At 41.9% G+C, this 20,255-nt stretch overlaps 1 protein-coding gene across 1 annotated transcript in view; it reads right to left on the reverse strand.

Moving 5' to 3' along the window:
- znf292b (zinc finger protein 292b) overlaps positions 1 to 20,255 on the reverse strand; it is a 144,741-nt gene that overhangs the window by 38,051 nt on the left and 86,435 nt on the right. Inside the window, exon 4 of the mRNA XM_078405134.1 lies at positions 851 to 986. Coding sequence (XP_078261260.1) covers positions 851 to 986 — 136 coding nt within the window. The remainder of the gene's footprint in view (positions 1 to 850; positions 987 to 20,255) is intronic.

Here is a 20,255-nt window from a genome sequence, read left to right on the forward strand (position 1 = left end):
GCACTCCTAGATTCCTCTGCTCCACAACACTCCCCACACCCCTACCATTCACTATGATACTGCCTTGGTTTGACTTCCCAAAATGCAACACCTCACACTTATCAGCATTAAACTTCATTAACCATTCCTCAGCTTACTTGCCCAATGATCAAGATCCTGCTGTATTTTCTGATAACTATCATCACTATCTTCTACACCACCGTATTTACCCATGACATCACGGAGGTAGGCATGCCTGAAAGAAGGGATATTTGCCTTCATTAGCTGGAATACAGAATACAAGAGCAGGGAGGTTATGGACTAACTTTGTAAAGCATTAGCCAGGCCACAGCTGGAGTACTAATGTAATTCAACTCATCACACTAATAGGAAGGCATGTTTACACTGGAGAGTGCATGAGAGATTTACCAGGACATTGCCTGGGATGAAACATTTCAGTTATGAAGAGGGACTGGATAGATTGGGTTTGTGTTTCTTTGAGGAGCCTGAATCGCTTGATAGAGGTTAAAAAAATTATGAGAGGTGTTACATAGGGTAGATTTTAGGAACTATCCAAAACATAGGCTTTAAAAAGGAACTGAGGAAGAACTTTCATTAAGAGGGTGGATGGAATCTGGAACACACTGGATGATAGTGGAAAATACATTCTCACAACAGGCCTCTGGAAATTGAGAAGCTATGAGCCAAGTGCTGGTAAATGAGATTAATATAGACAAGAACTTGATAGTCAGCATGGACATGGTGGGCCAAAAGGGTTTGTTTCTGTGCTCTTTGACTCCGACATCGAAGAAAACTTCCCAAATCTTCTCAGGACTGAAATCTTCCTTGTAAGGTTTTTCTCATGTCCTACCTTTATCCTGTTCCAATGGCTCTTGGGAGAAAATGTTGTCAAGTACAGAGTTCTTCCAAACGCCACCCTCCTGGGCAAGTACAGCCAGCATTTGAAGTTCAGGATTCCCATATTCTGATAGTACTTTATGAGCTGCCTGTAAAAATAAGTCACAATACTTAACTTTATTCCACAAGCAGACGGTTGAGACTTTTCAGATGAAAGGGGAAATACAAAACGCTAAACATTTGTTTCAGCATTAAAATGTTTTCCCAAGAATGATCTATGAAAGAAATGCACCAGTCATTTAATGTACACACACACACACACGGGAAGAAGGCTCCCAACCAGAAACGCCACCTATCCATGTTCTCCAGAGATGCTGCCTGTGTCCATTATATATAAACAAAATCTGCAGTTCCTTATACCTACATCTTGAAGAGTTTATTCAGCATAAACAAGCTCAATCATGGAATGGATTCAGCACTTCAGTGACAAATAGTAAAACTCTGCCCACATTTGCTATGTCCAGAGAAGTTAGGCGCAGCATGCAGGCTGAGCTCCATTAGCAAGCCTTGAAAAAGATTCCAGCATCCATGAGTTGAGTGGATTCTTCAGTACTACTGATTCACTGACCTTATCGCATTTAATCTGTCAAAATATTAGCCCTCTGCCTTCCAAAGACGATCTCCAGTTTAGTGTTGTCAGTTCCATAGCTTTTCATGCTTTGCAATTTATACATTTTATATACTTCAGATATACTGGGTTCCCTCAGCATTTCTATTTGCATGCTCTCATTAACATAGAGTGCAGAATCATTCAGTACACCAAATTGTTTAAAAGTCTTTAAAATATGGTAATTGCATCTGCCTCCGCCAACTCCTCTGGCAGCTCATTGCAAAAATTATTTACCCCAAGATCGCTTTTAAATTTCTTCCCTCTCATCTTAAACTTGTGCCCTCTAGTTTTAGATTTCAATGACCTGGGGAAAAGACTGAATATCTATCCCGTCTATGACTCGCGTAATTTTATAAATCCCTTTAAGGTCATTCCTCAGTCTCCTTGGTTGCAGAGCGATTACACCCAACCTATCCAATCTTTTCTTGTAAAGACAGCCTCTGTTCCAGGCCATTAGCCAAGATGGAGGTTAAAGGACTTTACCAAAATGATCCCTTTATTCCAAGTGCTATTTCAAAATGTTGCTCACCTCAGGGGAGTACAGAGAGAAGGCAGTCAATGGACGGTTTAATGCCCATTTTAACAATATCTCAAGACTTCATAAGCCTGAGGCCGAAGTTGAGGACTTCCAGGGTCATTTCCTCTTAACCATTTACCACTCTGCTGACATCACTGTTGCATCTATCCTTCCAAAGGACCAGAATGAAATTACAGGATGGTGATAGAATAAAAACCTGGGCATTTGCTGTGATTACGACTGCTTCACACTCTTGCTCGTCGGTTGAACAGTTCTTGAAACTGAGGTACAAGTCAAAATTATTGGCGAAGAGTACTTCTTCGAGATGCGTTCGTCCAGCATGGAACCCAAGTTAATATGGAGTTTCTGACCAAATTCATTGATCTTTTTTTCTCATGGAAGTTTAATGGCTTGTATACACTGGAATTTAGAAGGATGAGAGGAGATCTTATCGAAACGTATAAGATTATTAAGGGGTTGGACACGTTAGAGGCAGGAAACATGTTCCCAATGTTGGGGGAGTCCAGAACAAGGGGCCACAGTTTAAGAATAAGGGGTAGGCCATTTAGAACTGAGATGAGGAAAAACTTTTTCAGTCAGAGAGTTGTGAATCTGTGGAATTTTCTACCTCAGAAGGCAGTGGAGGCCAATTCTCTGAATGCATTCAAGAGAAAGCTAGATAGAGCTCATAAGGATAGCAGAGTCAGGGGGTATGGGGAGAAGGCAGGAACGGGGTACTGATTGAGAATGATCAGCCATGATCACATTGAATGGCGGTGCTGGCTCGAAGGGCCGAATGGCCTCCTCCTGCACCTATTGTCTATTGTCTAGTGTCTATTGTGACTTCAATTGTCCAACAACCCACTCAACAACAGTGATTCAAAAATCAACATCTGTGCATCTAAGGGGATTATAGCCCTTTAAGGAACCAGAATATATTCAAGAATACATTCTTAAAATAGAAGATATTCCAACTTAGAACAATTTTCTATATTGGACTATAATTTAAAACATGTGCGTTATATTTGTTCTGGAATTGGAGCTGGTATGGACAGAAATGCCTAAATTCCAAAATATGAATGGTTTTGGTCTCTAGGTGATTCCAGATCCATCACTCTGCAGATGATTCTAAACTGCTATGAATGGATAATGCATACCAATTTCCTTTCCTAAAGAACAGTAATGTGCGTTGTCAATTGTGGCAACAAGTCAAAAGTTTCACTGTTAGCATTACTAATATCAGTGATATCTCATTAACAATTTAAATTCACTTTCAAACATAGAACAGAAAAGCACAGGAACAGACCCTTCAGTTCACAATGTCCAAACCTAACATGATGCCTGGGTAAACTAATCTCCTCTGCCTGCATGTGATCCAAATCCCCCCCGCACCCATATGCCTATCTTAAAACCTCTTTAATGGCCCTATTGTATCTCCCTATTGTATCCGCCTCCACCACCACTCCTTTCACAATGGGATTTGAATTTAATTTTCAGGCATTAGTCCAGGCCTCCAAGTCCCAGGACAAATTAATTGTGCTGCTATTCGTCTGGTTTTAACCTAACTTGTATTCCGACAGAAAAGCCAGAAATCTCCAGGACCGGACAATGCATTCCCCTCTACCCTCAAGCTCTATGCCAAACAACTGGCACCAGTCTACACAGACATTTTCAATCAGTCCCTGCAAACCTGCACTGTCCCTGCCTGCTTCAAAGTCTCCACTATTGTTCCTGTACCCAAAAAGCCACGGATTACTGGTCTTAATGGCTATAGGCCTGTCGCCCTGACCTCTGTAGTCATGAAAACGCTTGAAAGACTTGTGCTGGCCCACCTGAAAAATATCACAAACCCCCTGCTGGACCCCCTGCAGTTTGTATACCGGGCCAATAGATCAGTGGATGACGCAGTCAACCTAGGCCTACACTTCATCCTCCAGGGGACCAATGCAAGAATTTTGTTTGTGGAATTCAGCTCTACATTCAACACATTGTGCCAGAGCTACTACACTCAAAACTCTCCCAGTTGACTGTGCCTGAACCCCTCTGTCAGTGGATCGTCAACTTCCTGACAGACAGGAAGCAGCATGTGAGGCTGGGAAAGCACATCTCGGACCCGCTGACCCTCAGCATAGGAGCTCCACAGGCTGCGTACTCTCCCCTCCTCTTTACTCTCTCTACGCCAACGACTGCACCTCCAGACTCCTCTGTCAAGCTTCTCAAGTTTGTGGACGACACAACCCTGATTGGACTGATCCAGGATGGGGAGGAATCTGCCTACAGACGGGAAGTGACACAGCTGGCGTCCTGGTGCCATCGCAACAACCTGGAGCACAATGCTCTTAAGACAGTGGAATTGATTGTAGACTTTAGGAGAGCTCCCCTTCCCCTCCCCCCACTCACCATCAACAACACCACGAAGGTATTTATTCACAAAATGCTGGAGTAACTCAGCAGGTCAGGTAGCATCTCAGGAGAGAAAGAATGGGTGACGTTTCGGGTCGAGACCCTTCCTCAGACTGATGCAGTCACATCTGTGGAGTCATTTAAGTTCCTTGGAACCATCATCTCCAGGGACCTAAAATGGGAGGCCACCATCGACTCCACAGTCAAAAAGGCCCAACAGTGGATGTACGTCCTGCCATCATAGAGTCTGTCCTCACCGTCTCCATCATGATCTGTTTTGGCTCAGCCACCAAGCATGACATCCGGCTCTGCAGCACATCGTTTGATCAGCCAAGAAGGTTGCTGACTGCAACCTTCCCCCTATTGACGAACTGTACACTGCAAGGGGCAGGAAGCGAGCGGGTAAGATAATCTCTGACCCATCTCCCTCTGGCCACAAACTCTTTGGACCACTTCCCTCTGGGAGGAGACTCCGGAAAGCTGCCACAGCCAGACATAAGTAGCTCTACTCAACAGCCAAAAGTCTGTAGCCTCCTTTTGCTCTGGTGTTTTATTTTATTCTTTGCATGTTTAAATTATGTTTTATTTTTAATTTTCTACTGTTTATCGTGTTGTTATCCTTGCGAGTAAAGCACCAAGGCAAATTCCTTGTATGTATACATACTTGGCTAATAAAATTTATTCAATTCAACTTCACAACACCCCAAATATTACAAAATAAACTTTCCTCAGCCCTCACACTCAAAGAAGAGCCCAAACCACCACTCTCTTGAAAAGAAGCAATACTTTCAGAAAAATAAAGTAAACGTTTCTAAAATTCTATTTGATAAAAAAAGGAATAAACTTAGTCACAATATCTTTAATTTTTACATTCCCAGGAGAAGGCTAAGACCTGCATACAAGTGCTTTAGGGCGGCACAGTGGTGCAGTGGTAGAGTTGCTGCCTTACAGCGCCAGAGACCCAGGTTCGATCCTGAATTTGAACTTGGGCCAGGGTGCTCTTTGCACAGAGATTGTACATTCTCCCTGTGACTACGTAGGTATTCTCCAGGTACTCTGGTTTCGTCCCACACTCAAAGATGTACAGGTTTGTAGATTAATTGGCTTCTGTAAATTGTTCGTATTGTGCAGGAGACTCCTATTTCAGAGACTACAGTTCTGCTTTCAATATCATTATCCCATCCAAGCTAATTTCCAAACTCGTGGAAATTTGAGTCAGCACTCACTTCAGCAATTGGGTCCTCGACTTCCTGCCTACAGACCACAATCAGAAAAGGTTTTTTTTTAAATTCAAAATCAGCTAGGTCCTCAGACTCTCAAAGATCCTGACAAGAGCAGCCATGTTAAAGTACAACAAGAATTCTTAAAGGATGATCAGTGAATAACATTGTCCAAACAACACAAATATTTGTACTGGAGATGCACATTAAGATAGACACAATGAAACTAAAATCTCACTGCATGGCTGAGTGCTACTGTTGAGAACATATTCAATGTAAAAAACACAACCCAAAGTCTTTCATGTTATAGTGAACATTCAAAATTGGACACTGGGCCATTTTAACAGCTATTATTAGGGCATGCATCCAAAATTGTGGTCAGAAAATAGATATGAAGCAATACCTTAAAAGGATGCAGAAAAAGGCAGAGGTTCACAGAACAAAACCTAAAGCATAGATCCTAAGCAATTGAAGGAACAGCCATTAATATTGTCGTGATAAAACCTGTGTTCCTTTATTCCAAGACAGTATATTTGACTGAAAGTATTTTTCCATAGAATTTCTATCAATAAGCAATGCCTGGTAAAAACACCAACCAGCTGGAATAAAAACACATTTATAAATAGATTTAAACCTCGGCTAAGAGGGAGCACAGTGGCACAGCTGGTAGAACTGCTGCCAGCGCCAGAGACCCGGGTACAATCCTGATCTTGGATATTGTTTGTGTGAAGTTTGCGTGTTGATCCCTGTGACCAGCTCCTCCGGGTATCCAGTTCCCTCTCATGTCCCATAGACGTAGAGGTTGTAGGTTCATTAGCCTCTGTAAAATTGCCCCGAGTGCGCAGAGAGTGGATGAGAAAGTGGGATAACATTTAACTAGTGTGAATAGGTGATCAATGGTCAGCGTTGATTCAATAGGCTGAAGGGCCTGTTTCCATGCTGTATCTATAAAATGTCAGTCATATGAAACTTCTAAACCTGTATTTGCAAATGCTTTAAGTAAAACAGAAATAGTTGCACCTTCGATTCAATGAGTATGGCTAAGAGCAGTGGAAATGCTTGCGACATAACACATATTTGATTAGAAACTTGGCCAAGTGTGGGGTGCAGATGGAGGAAGGAAGGCAATATTTCTGCTTTGATCACCATACAATGACTTCTATTAGAAACATCTGGGAATGTCAGGCAGGGGCAGGCTTTGGTTTTAGTTTTGTTCTGTTGCGTTCCTCAAACAACTGGCAATAGTCCTAAACACTCACAAATTGGACTGAAAACAATGGAAATACAAAGAATTAAAAATGATATAATGTAGATCATTATTAATTCATGAAAAATTCCAGCAGTTTGAGTAAAATAGGATGTAGCACAAGTTACAATTCTCCACAAATTGCTGAACCATTCATTTTGCTCCACAACCTGACTTGTTAAAACTAATATCTCTACTAGGCTTAAGATTTAACAGTAAACTTATTAGCAATTGTGAAGTCGTTAGATTTATCACAGCTTTAAAACTAATTCCCATTTAGGGCTGGTAACTGATGTCATAAAGAATCTTCCCTTACCTCCAAAATTACAGAACAGCTACTGTCTCCCAGATCTGTGCTAATCCAAACCATGCTTCCAATCCAAATTCCTTCAATCCCTTCCACTCTTGTAACCATACATAAATGTCATTCATGTGACCCATAACATGCTGGCAACCTTTGACATGTACGAGTGTCCCATGTTCCTCCAACACTCCAGAAGGATTGCACTCATCTTGACAATCAGTGATAATGGCTTTGTCTCCTGGTCTTTCAATGCTACCACTGATGCTTCACCCTCTCAGAAACATCATCCAAACACCAGCTTCCATACAAAATAAAACCGAACTCCATCTCCACTGCCAGCTCCTCTGCTGACCCCTCCAATATCTCCAAAAATGTTAGAACTGATATTTCCTTCAATAAAACATTTCCAGACAAAGCCATCGTCTTCAGCCACAGCACCAGCTCAAATCCTTCCCCACAAACAAACCTTCCTTCAGGTACAGGCCCGAGACCAAACTTTACAGCTTGATACCTTTTTTGACACCAAAATAAAATTCTCATGATATAGATAGATTTTTGATAAGATCATCCCAATCAGTTCTAATTATAAACATCATTTAAGTCTATCTCTGCCCAGCATATCTGTTGAGATCTTCAACCACATCCCAATTGCTTCACAATATAACCATCTCAACATGCTCACGTGTGTCAAAGGTCAAGGTGCACCTGATAGAAGTATGCACAATTATGAGAGGCATGGCAAAGTTGACAGTCGGAATCTTTTTAAGGTGAGAGGGGGAATGTTTGAGAGAGGTGTGGGGTAATTTTTTTTTTAAACACAGAGAGGTGGTGGCAGAAGCACATTTGATAGTGATATTTAAGAGACTTTTAGACACGCGCATGGAGGGATATGGATCACGTTCAGGCAGAGATTAGTTTAACCTGTCATCACCTTTGGCACAGACATTGTGGGTTGAAGGGTCTGTTTCTGTGCTGTATTGTTTTATGTCCATTCCCAGACACTCTTAATTTCTACTCAATATAATCCTGACAATCACCCAAAATTATACTACCCCATGCCCTAACTCAGACAAGCACATACATCTATCTTTTATGATTCTCTGTTGAGGGGGGAGGGAGGGGGGGGGGGAGGGAGGGAGGGGGGGGGGGAGGGAGGGAGGGGGGAGGGAGGGAGGGAGGGGGGGAGGGAGGGGAGGGAGGGGGAACTTCACCAATGCAGGAGAGGTTTGGGCACAACGGGTCCACTTGGTCTAGTGGCTCTATAAAATGGCATTTCTGACCTTTCAAATTTCCTAACAAAAATTATTTTGTGCTGAGACCCCTGGCATTAGCAAGTCTGTTACCAAAATGGACGCTGTTTGAATACCTTTTAACTTTAAAATCAATTTTATAATCTGGACTCATTTCACTGGTCCAAAGGAGAAAATGTAACACCAATTTGTAAGGAAAAAATGACTGTGGGCTTGGTGGACGAGGAAAACCAAAAAAAACACCAAAGTACCCTTTGAAATGCCCGATTAACAAGCGTTTTGGGGATTCTTCGTATTGGAGCCAATTAAACTAAAATCCATTTTATGAATCTGCTGTTTCAAACAGTTGCAATACACATTAATATTCACAGGGCTAAGAATCAGATCTGGCAGATATTTTGGAAATAAAACCTTGAGACCAGTTCAATCTCTGAATTGATCCGTGCTGCCATGGTGACAGCAAAGCATGGGATTAGCTGTACCCATTAGCTCTCACATCACCGCGTGTTCATGGCCAAAATGCTCCAAAAGATTGTGCATTATTTTGTCTGGATATTCTCCGAAGCTTAAGATACTGCTACTTACGGAGAACCGAGATAACAAGCCAAGCCTCAGTAGCTATTTGGCTCCACTGGTATTAGTGAACACCACTCCAATTTATTCGCCTTTCATTTAAAAAAAAAGTAATCTTTTAACTCCTTTCAGCTTTCTCGAATGGCACACGTAAACACCAGACTGAAAAGGTGAACCTACAACATGTTCCCAGGCTTTTGGAATGCAATCCTTTACCAGCCATATGCCGATGTATGATAAAGTAAGTAAGAAAATAACTGCAGATGCTGGTACAAATCGAAGGTATTTATTCACAAAATGCTGGAGTAACTCAGCAGGTCAGGCAGTCTGAAGAAGGGTCTTGACCCGAAACGTCACCCATTCCTTCTCTCCTGAGATGCTGCCTGACCTACTGAGTTACTCCAGCATTTTGTGAATAAATGCCTATGTATGATGATAATATTGCAAAAGCTAATTTCCAGACGATTGGAAATTGCCAATATTACCCCGCTGCACAAGAAGGAGCAAAACAGAATAATGGAAACTATAGACCAGTTAGTTGGACTTCAGTAGTTGGTAAGATTTTAGAGTCCCTTACAAAGTTGTGATGCTACAGAGTACTTAGAAGTTCATGATAAAATAGGCCAAAGTCAGCACAGTTTTGTGAAGGGGAGATCTTGCCTGACGAATCTGCTGGAATTCTTTGAAAAAGTAAATGCAGATAGTGTAGAGAAAACAGGGACTCAACAGAAGGACTTGGACAGGTTCGGAGAGTGGGCAAAGAAGTGGCAGATAGAATATAGTGTAGCAAAGTGAGGAGTCGTGCATTTTGATGATAGGAATAAAGGCGTAGATTATTTTCTAAATAGGGAGAGAATCCAGAAATCAGAGGTACCAAGGGACTTGGGAGTGCTAGTGCAGGATTCCCAAAAGATTAATTTGCAAGTCGAATCGGCAGTAAGGAAAGCAAACATAATGCTAGGATTTATTTCAAGAGGGCTGGAACACAAAAACAGGAATGTAATGCTGAGCCTCTAGAAAATGCTGGTCAGGCCAGGCTGGTCAGGAGTATTGTGAGCAATTTTGGGCACCATATCTGAGGAAGGATGAGCTGGCTCTGGAGGGTCCAGATGAGGTTGACAAGAATGATCCCAGGAATGAGTGGGTTAACAAATGATGAGCGCTTGACGGCACTGGGCCTGTACTCGCTGGAGTTGAGAAAGATAAGGGGGAATCTCATTGATGCAACCAAGGAGAATAATCTCAGAATAATGTTGTTAATTTGGGATGAGGCAGAAGTGTTTTTATCCAGAAAGCTGCGGATCATTAAGATTTTAACATACCAGGAGAATTAAGGGCAATAAAAGCAGGCAGGAGGAGAGTAACAAGGTGCCACACAGAGCCTTGTCTTATAGAATGATGGAGCAGGTACTCTAACTTGAATTTCTTAATAATCAGAAGGCAAGTTAAGAATATGGTGAAAGTTTTACATGGGCTCTTTGGTGGCAAGAGTGATGTAGTAAATTAATTAACTAGACAAGGTTGTCGCAAAAGTAATGATTTTATTGGAAGGTTTTAACTTTTGTATTGACAAATAGTTTTCTGCAATAATATACCCTGAAACAATAAGACAATGCCTTATTAGATTTCCTGATAAATATTTAGCAGATGTACTTTGCCGCTTTGTGTGGATTTTTATCCAATTGTGATTATAATGTGTTAGAAATCAAGGTTGTTTTTTGAACGAGAAAAGAACAGCTACTAAGATGCTAAATTTAGCCAAGGCCGACATCAACATGGGAAGCCCTGAACTCAGTGAAATTATTTTAGAAGTCTGTTTAAGAAACAGAACCAGTTTATATTATCAATGGAGCTTTAAGGAGTTCAGTTATACAAGCAGGCATATCATTCGATACATTGCAAGATACTAGTTTCACACTTCCCTTTCTCTTGCAAAGATGCTGATATAATCGATGCTAACAAATCTAAAGCAGCAGATGGAGAGTGCAGATCCAAAAGCTCATCTATATCTAATACCCACATTCCCTTCCACCTGACTTTGCTCTCTCATTTGGTACAGCACTCTCCCTTTATATGAAACCCTCTCAGCCACCAACATATCTCATTCCCTTTCTTAAAGCCAGGGCATGCACAACCACATTGAAGATACAGCCAAGAAAGCCTTTCGATGCCGCTGTTCCCTCAGGAAATTCAGCATCTCTCCATGACTCTTACCAATTTCTACAGATGTACCATAGAAAGCATCCTATCAGGATTCATCACAGCTTAGTTTTGCAAAACTCTGCCAAAGACCGCAAGAAATTGTAGAGAGTTGTGAATGTATCGCAGTCTATCACACAAAGCCTCTCTATCATCGATTCCATCTACATCACACTGCCTTCAGAAAGCAGCGAACATAATCAAGCATCTTTTTCACCCCAGTCTCTTTATCTTTCACCCCTCTCCCAACAGGCAGATGATACAAAAGCTTGAAAGAACAGAACACCAGTTTCCGTAGAAGAGTTCCGACCCAAAACATCACCTATTCTTTTTCTCGAAATGCTGCCTGATCTGCGGAGTTATCCCAGCATTTTGTGTCTATGTTCAATATAAACCAGCATCTGCAGTTCCTTCCTACACAACAGTTTCAGGAACAGCTTCTACTGCACTATTATCACCCTTCCATTAGATAGGGTGTAGTCCTGATCTTCCAAACGATCCCATTGGACATTTTCTTCAACCGTAAAGCTGTAATACTGTAGCACTATCCTGTACTCTGGTAGTTTTTTATTTGAACTGCCTGCTGTACTTGTATATGGCTTGATTGTACTCATTTATGATAGAATTTGACTGGATAGCACACAAACATAGCTTTTCACTGTATCTGGGTACATGACAATAATAAATCAATACCAAATATGAATACCATTGGGGTTGAGTGAATCATAGTTAGGGCAGGAAGAGAGTGGCTGAGATGCCAACTCCCCAAAGAGCACGGTCACATGCAAGATCTGCCTCAGAGAACTTGGGACAGACACAAAAAATGGTTGAGGGAATTAAATGTTTTGTACATTAACAAACATGCTCAAAAACATGAATAAAATGTATAGAAGCACCTTATCTGATCTGTGAAATAGTCTATTTTAACCCTTGGTCCATATAGCATCAGATGGCCAATGGGTCAACTACCAATGCAGAACAATTAGAGTCCTAGTGGAGAAATCGCAGTGGACCGATTTATGGAGCAATGAATTAGTCCTAGAGTCATACATAATTAACCATAACCAAATGCTGTATTGGGACCTCTGACATTCATCATCATGACTCCAGGATCCATTCAAATAAGGTAGATTACAATCCATTCAAATAAGGTAAATGTCCGAACCATGATGAAAGTGTGCATGCAAATTCACAGACATTAGTAGCCAATGTATCACCCATTAGCCTGAACATCACGGCATCTTTCAACCCAACAATGAATATAAAGCCAACGAGTATCTCAAAATCAACAACTTTGGGACAAAATTCAATTACATCCTTATGTTTTCTGATTGGCAGAAATACTTGCTTTGGGTGATTCATTAATGAAGGTGCTTAAAAGATGAAGCTTAAATGAAGGTCACCAAACGACACAAAAAGTGTAGGAATAGGGCACTAAATAGAACATGCCTCCTCCACCATTCAATAAGATCACAGCTAATCATTTACTCAACGATTCATTCCAGCACTGATCTGCTGATTCCAGAAATAAACACTGTTCATCTCTGCCCTAAATATACTCAGCAGCAGCGCCTTCACAGCCCTTTGAGGAGTAAATTTGATAGATTTAAAGTCATTCAGCATGCACCTATCTGTACCAATACCATTTACCAGCACTTCGTCCACATCATTTTATGTCTTGGTGATTCAGATGTCCATCTTAAATAATATCAGAATATCTGCCTCCACAATGCACTCAGGCAGTGCATTCCAGATTCCAAGCATCTTTTGGATGAAAAACATCATCAGATCCCCTCTAACTGTTTTCTGTAAATCTAGAATCATTACCATACATCTAGTCTTTAGCATAAAACTAGGCCCTATAGTTTTAGATATCTGTCACAGGGAAATGTTTCTTACTATCTGTCCTATGTACACCTCCATCTGATTCCCACTCTTCCACTGCAAAATGCAGAAACCTAGCGTAAACAGTTGCTCCTCATACCTGAAATGCCACATCTTAGTGTAGTTCCTTGCCTTCTTTCCAATAAATCAGGTCCTTCCTAGAGTGTTGAGATCAGAAGTGCACATAACACTCCAGTTGTGCACTCACCTTTTGAATAATCTTGTAACCTAACCTCCTTGCTCTTATATCTATGCCTTGTTCAGATGCCATTTACCATCTTATCTACCTGTGCTATCTCCTTCAAGGCTCCTTGAACATACACCAAGATTCCTCGGTTCCTCAATACTCCCTTGGGTTCTAATATTTATTGTGTATGCCCCCACCTTTATCAGTTCTCCAAAAGTACATCACCTCACACTTATCAAGATTAAATTCCATCTGTCCATTGATCTGCACATCAGCTTCTGGGTTTAGAAAATACTTTACATTTCTGTCCTAATTGATACCATGACCCTATCCTAATCTTGGGAAACATCAAGTATAGCTCCAGCCTACTTATTCTCTCTCCACTATCTGTGGAACTCGCTCTGTCACAAATACACCCTTCACCAAATGGGACCTTTTTAGTTGGAGTGTGATGTCTCTGCTCTTGTCCTCAAACCACATTACAAAAAGCCAAAAACCTGCACATCAACTTCCACTAATTTGCCCAAAAGGACATCCCCCCGCCCCCAGATTCCTTTGAATATCAACACCTTTTAATTTACCACAGCTTTTAAAAAGTTCATCAATGTAGCCTTCACAAATTCCTAGATTATATTCAATTTGCTGTGTGCTCGCCAATTCATTATCTTTATCGCCATTGTACATTCTCTGCATCTTCCTCAATGCTACCCAACAGCATATCAGCAGACCTGGATAATGTTATACTTGATACCCTCATCCAAACCAATGATATGGATTAAGAATATCTGGGGCTCCAAGACAGACACCTACAACACCCTAGCTCTCATCCCCTGCTCATCCCCACCCATAACTTAATGACCAATTTATCCCTACCATCTATTTTTATCGGTTAATCAATCCTCAGTCCATTGCAGGAAATTGTCCCCAATACCACATGCTCCAATAATGTGGCACCCTATCAAAGGCCTTTTTAAAATCCAAATGCACCATGCTCGCTGATTCATGCCTATCTATTCTGCAGGTGCAATGTCACAAAATGCCAACAGTTATGTGGACCCTGTCCAATCCCCATAAATATTTTCTAACTGGCTTGTTATCACTTCCCTAATAAACAGTTCCAGTATTTTGTCTTAGACCAATGTTCGACTAACTAATCTATTATTCTGAGGGCTGGTTTTCTTTCTCTCTTTTTTAGACAATGGGTGAAATTTGCTACTTTCCAAATTGTTCCAAAATCTACAAAGCTTTAGTAATATGTGAGAGAATAGTTCCAGGAAAATAAGGAAGGGAATGGGACTGGTAGTTTGATCTGAGATCATTGACGATGGGCTGAATGACTCCAGAAATATTGTAAGAAAACGAGATGCCGACAACGACTGCATCCACCAATTAATTGCCAACTCCTTCAAAACCTAGAATGCAGGTTATTTGGTTCTGAAATATCAAACTTCTTCTTACAATATTATTGTTTTTACTAATGCTAATTTCTTTCAACCCTTGATATACCATAATTTCCAAGAATTAATGTATTTTTTTCCTGTATTCCTATTTTGTTGCCATCTCATTACTCCCCAAGGTGATATCATAGCTCTGATGAAACCATAATTTTTGCTAAATCTTTCTTTCTTTCATAGAAGCTCTTATATTGTTTTTTTTTGTTTTTCACAGGTCAACAAAGTATTGTACTCTTGCCTGAATTCTGAAACTTATCAAACCCTTAATCATTGCTTTATTTGACAATAAGCCTTTTCCTCTAATCTAATACTATCTTCCATTTCTTTTGGTTGCAAGGCTGGAGAACATCTCCACATTACAACACATAATTCTCCAAAATTGCTGCCACCTCCAATGGGATCCCACCACCAGCCACATTTTCCCATCTCCCCCTTCAGCCTTCCGCAGAGACCGTTCCCTCCGCAACTTCCTGGTTAACTCATCCCTTCCCACCCAAACCACTCCCTCCCCAGGTACCTTCCCCTGCAACCGCAGAAGATGCAACACCTGTCGCTATACCTCCTCCCTCGACTCTGTCCAGGGACCCCGTCAGTCCTTTCAGGTTAGGCAGAGGTTCACTTGCTCCTCCTCCAACCTCATCTACTGTATTCGTTGTTTAAGATGTGGGCACTTATACATCAGCGAGACCAAACGCAAACTGGGTGATCGTTTTGTGGAACAGCTTCGCTCAGCCCGTTTGAACCACCTTGATCTCCCAGGTGCTGGACACTTTAATTCTCCATCCCATTCCTACACAGACCTTTCTGTCCTCGGTCTCCTCCATTGTCAGAGTGAGACGTCATGCAAATTGGAGGTACAACACCTCATATTTCGCTTGGGCAGCTTACAGCCCATGAATATTGATTTCTCTCACTTCAGGTGGCCCCGGCATTCCTTCTCTCTCTATCCCTCCCCACCCAATTTGCACGAGCTTCTCATTTTCACCCTACAAACAGCTTACAATGGCCTGTTTCTTTTATCATCGTTACTTTTTTGCATATCTTTCATTCATTGTTCTTTATCTCCCCACATCACCGAATATATCGCTTGTTTCCCTTATCCCTAACCAGTCTGAAGAAGAGTCTCGACCCGAAACATCAGCCATTCCTTCTCTCCAGAGATGTTGCCTGTCCCGCAGAGTTACTCCAGCTTTTTGTGTCTATCTCCAATTGTACCTTCTTTTACCTAAAAATATTATATTTTCCTGGTAAACCATGTATTAACTTGTTATATTTTATAATATATGTTCCTGGATCACCATAGCCAACTCATTGCTCACGTCTTCATATTTTCTGTTATTCAGATACAAGACTGGTTTCCGATTGAACTTTGAAACTTTATAATAAATATCTATCATATTATGAACATTCTTCTCCATAGTCTCATTTGTTGTCAATAAACCACATTTCTCATTACACAATACCAGAGTCAAAGTAGTCTTCTCATTGGCTCCGAAGCATGTTGATCGAGAAAACTATCTCTGATTCAACATAAATTTACTTTTTTACACAATTAGTACTAATTTAACTTGCTCACACTACATCTAGTCTACATTTGGCATGGCACGATAACAACCAATAAGGATACTCTCACAGTGCCAGAGATACAAGTTCAATCCTAACCAAATCCTATCTGCGTGGAGTTTACATGTTCTCCCACTGATCTACAGTTTCCTCCAATATTCCAAAGGTTGGGAGGTTAATTGAAAATTCCCCAAAGTACTTAGATGAGTTGTGCAATCTGGGGGCAATTGATGAGAATGTGGGGGAAAAAAGGTGTAAACGGTGGCGGCGTGGACCCTTGAGTCAAACAGCCCGCTTTGATGTTCTCTCTCTATGAGATTGAAAACCCAGTGATTATTATATCATCTTTGTTGCACATGCATTTAATTTCCTGATTTATACCTTGCATTAACATTACAGTTCAGAAACTATCTGCAATCATACCAATGTTTTCTCCCTCTTATCGTTTCTTAGCTCCACCCAAACTGATTCTGCTTCTTGATTTTTCTGAACCAAGATCCTTCTTCTCCACTGCCGATATCCTTTGCTTTAAAATCAGGGCAATCTCACCTCTATTTCGCCTCTCCTAAAGGTATCCTAGAATATATAATTCACAACCCTCATCTCTTTTACAACTACAACTCTGTATTGGCCATTAGATTGTATACATTTATTTCTATTTGTCATTAATGCCCAATAAGTGTTTGAAAATGAGCTCAAACCAATTTTCCCTGCTCTGACTCCCCCTTTGCCTCCAGATGCTGCTTGACCTGCAAATTCTTCCAGCAATTTATTTTGTTCCAGACACCAGCACCTGCAGATTATTGTGCCTTGATTCTGGTTATCATTGTGTTATGGAATCAGTGACACCCGGAACAGACACACACCCTGCAACCCTCTGAGCCCATGCCAAACATCAACCACCCATTATCTCTACTCATTTTGCCACCCTGAACTCTCAGAAATTTAGAACTCAACAGAAGAGGACAAAGGGAATAATTAAGAGGGGGGGAAAGAGCATGAAAGAAAGCTTGCGGGGAATATAAAAACTGACTGTAAAAGTTTCTTTAGGTATGTAAAAAGGAAAAGATTAGTGAAGACAAATGTAGGTCCCTTACAATCAGAGACAGGTGAATTTATATTGGGAAACAAGGAAATGTCAGAACAGTTAAACGAGTACTTTGGTTCTGTCTTCACTGACGAAGACGCAAACAATCTCTCGGAAATACTAGGGGACCGAGGATCTTGTGGGAGGGAGGAACTGAAGGGAATCCACATTAGTCAGAAAATGGTGCTAGGTAAACTGTTGGGACTGACCTCTTCACAGGAATAAAAACTGCCACCTGATCTCTGGACCCCATCCCCTCCAGCTTTGTCAAGGCCTGCCTTCCTGCTCTCTCTCCACTTATCACTGCAACAATAAACTCCTCCCTGTCCACTGGCATCGTCCCGCCATCCCTCAAAATCGCTGCTGTCACCCCCATTCTGAAAAAACCTGGTCTAAACCCTGACACCCCAAACAACTTCAGACCAATCTCCAACCTACCCTTTCTGTCCAAAGTTTTGGAACGTGCTGTAGCTTCCCAACTCAAATACCACCTCTCTACCAATAACCTGTATGAAACTTTCCAATCCGGATTCCGCTCAAACCACTGTACTGAAACTGCGCTCCTCAAAATCACAAACGACATTCTCCTCTCCTCCGACGCTGGCAACCTCAACATCCTCATCCTACTTGACCTCAGCGCCGCCTTTGACACCATAAATCACTCCATTCTCCTCACCCGACTTGAAACCTCCCTTAACATCACCGGCACAGCCCTATCCTGGTTCAAATCTTACCTCTCTGACAGACACCAGTTCATCTCCATTAACAACTGTAAATCCCCCACCGCTCCCCTCCCCCAAGGTGTCCCCCAAGGCTCAGTCCTTGGCCCCCTCCTCTTCATCCTCTACCTGTTCCCCCTTGGTCAATTAATCCGCCGTCATGATCTCAACTTCCACTGCTTCGCCGATGATATCCAGCTCCTCATCTCCACCAAGTCAATCTCCCCCACCACACACTCTACACTGACAAACTGCATCACTGAAATAAAATCTTGGCTTCAATCAAATTTCCTCAAACTCAATTGCAACAAATCTGAAATCATCATCATTGGTCCAAAAACGCTCACCAAATCCACCCAAAACTTCATCCTCAACATTGATGGTCTCCCAGTATCCACCTCACCTCACATCCGGAATCTTGGAATCATCTTTGATCAAGCCCTCTCCTTCGACAAACACATCAAACACATCACAAAGACAGCCTTCTTCCACCTCAAAAACATTGCCCGTCTCCGTCCATCCCTCTCCTCCACAGCTGCAGAAACCCTCATCCACACCTTCATCACCTCCCGTCTGGACTACTGCAACAGCCTCCTCTATGGCGCACCCTCAAAAATCATCAGTAAACTTCAATACATTCAAAACTCCGCTGCCTGTCTACTCACCCACACCCCGATCCGTGACCATATCACCCCCGTCCTTTATAAACTCCACTGGCTCCCCATCCCCCAGTAAAATCCAGTACAAAATCCTCCTCATAACCTACAAAGCCCTCCATAACCTGGCCCCATCCTACCTGACCGACCTCCTCCACAGGCACACTCCCACCTGCACCCTCCGCTCTGCTGCTGCCAATCTCCTATCCCCCCACATCCGGACCAAACTCAGATCCTGGGGGGACAGGGCTTTCTCCATCGCTGCTCCCACTATGGAACTCACTACCCCAAAACGTTAGAGACTCCTCCACACTCACCACATTCAAAACTTCGCTGAAGTCTCACCTGTTCAGTACTGCCTTCAACCACTGAAGGTCACCTCACCTTCTGTCTCCTTTCTCTGTTCGTTTATTTATTTACTTATTTATCTATTTATTAATTTCCCTATGTTCTCTAAATCTCTGTAAAGCGTCTTTGAGTATATGAAAAGCGCTATATAAATAAAATACATTATTATTATTATTATTATAAATCCCCAGGGCCTGATGGTCTGCATCCCAGAGTACTCAGGGAGGTGGCCCTAGAAATCGTGGATGCATTGGTGATCAGTTCCTGTGGACTGGAGGCTAGCCAATATAACTCCACTTTTTAAGAAAGGAGGGTGAGAGAAAATAGGGAATTATAGACCAGTTAGCCTTACATCGGTAGTGGGGAAGATGCTTGAGTTGATTATTAAAGATGTTATAGCAGCACATTTGGAATGCTGTGATGGGTTTCTGAAGGCGAAATCATGCTTGACTAATCTTTTGGAATTTTTTGAGGATGTAACAAGTAGAATGGATAAGGGAGAGCCAGTGGATGTGGTGTATCTGGACTTTCAAAAAGCCTTTGACAAGGCCCCACACAAGAGATTAGTGTGCAAAATTAGAGCACATGGTATTGGGAGTAGGATATTGTCATGGATAGAGAACTGGTTGCCAGATGGGAAGCAAAGAGTAGGAATTAACGAGTCCTTTTCAGAATGGCAGGCAGTGACATGGGGTGCGGCAAGGCTCGGTGTTGGGACCCCAGTTGTTTACAATATATATTAACAATTTAGACGAGGGAGTTAAATGTAACATCTCTAAATTTGCCGATGACACAAAGCTGGGTGGCAGTGTGAGCTGTGAGGAGGATGCAATGAGGGTGCAGGGTGACTTGCATAGGTTGGGCGAGTGGGCAGAAGCATGGCAGATGCAATATAATGTGGATAAATGTGAGGTTATCCACTTTGGTGGCAAGAACAGGAAGGCAGATTATTATCTGAATGGTGTCAGATTAGGAGAAGGGGAGGTGCAACGAGACCTGGGTGCGTTTATACATCAGTCACTGAAAGTAAGCATGCAGGTACAGCAGGCAGTGAGGAAAGCCAATGGCATGTTGGCTTTCATTGCAAGAGGATTTGAGTTTAGGAGCAAGGAGATCCTACTGCAGTTGTACAGGGTCC

Source organism: Rhinoraja longicauda, chromosome 9, assembly GCF_053455715.1.
Source record: "Rhinoraja longicauda isolate Sanriku21f chromosome 9, sRhiLon1.1, whole genome shotgun sequence".
Classification (NCBI taxonomy): Eukaryota; Metazoa; Chordata; class Chondrichthyes; order Rajiformes; family Arhynchobatidae; genus Rhinoraja; species Rhinoraja longicauda.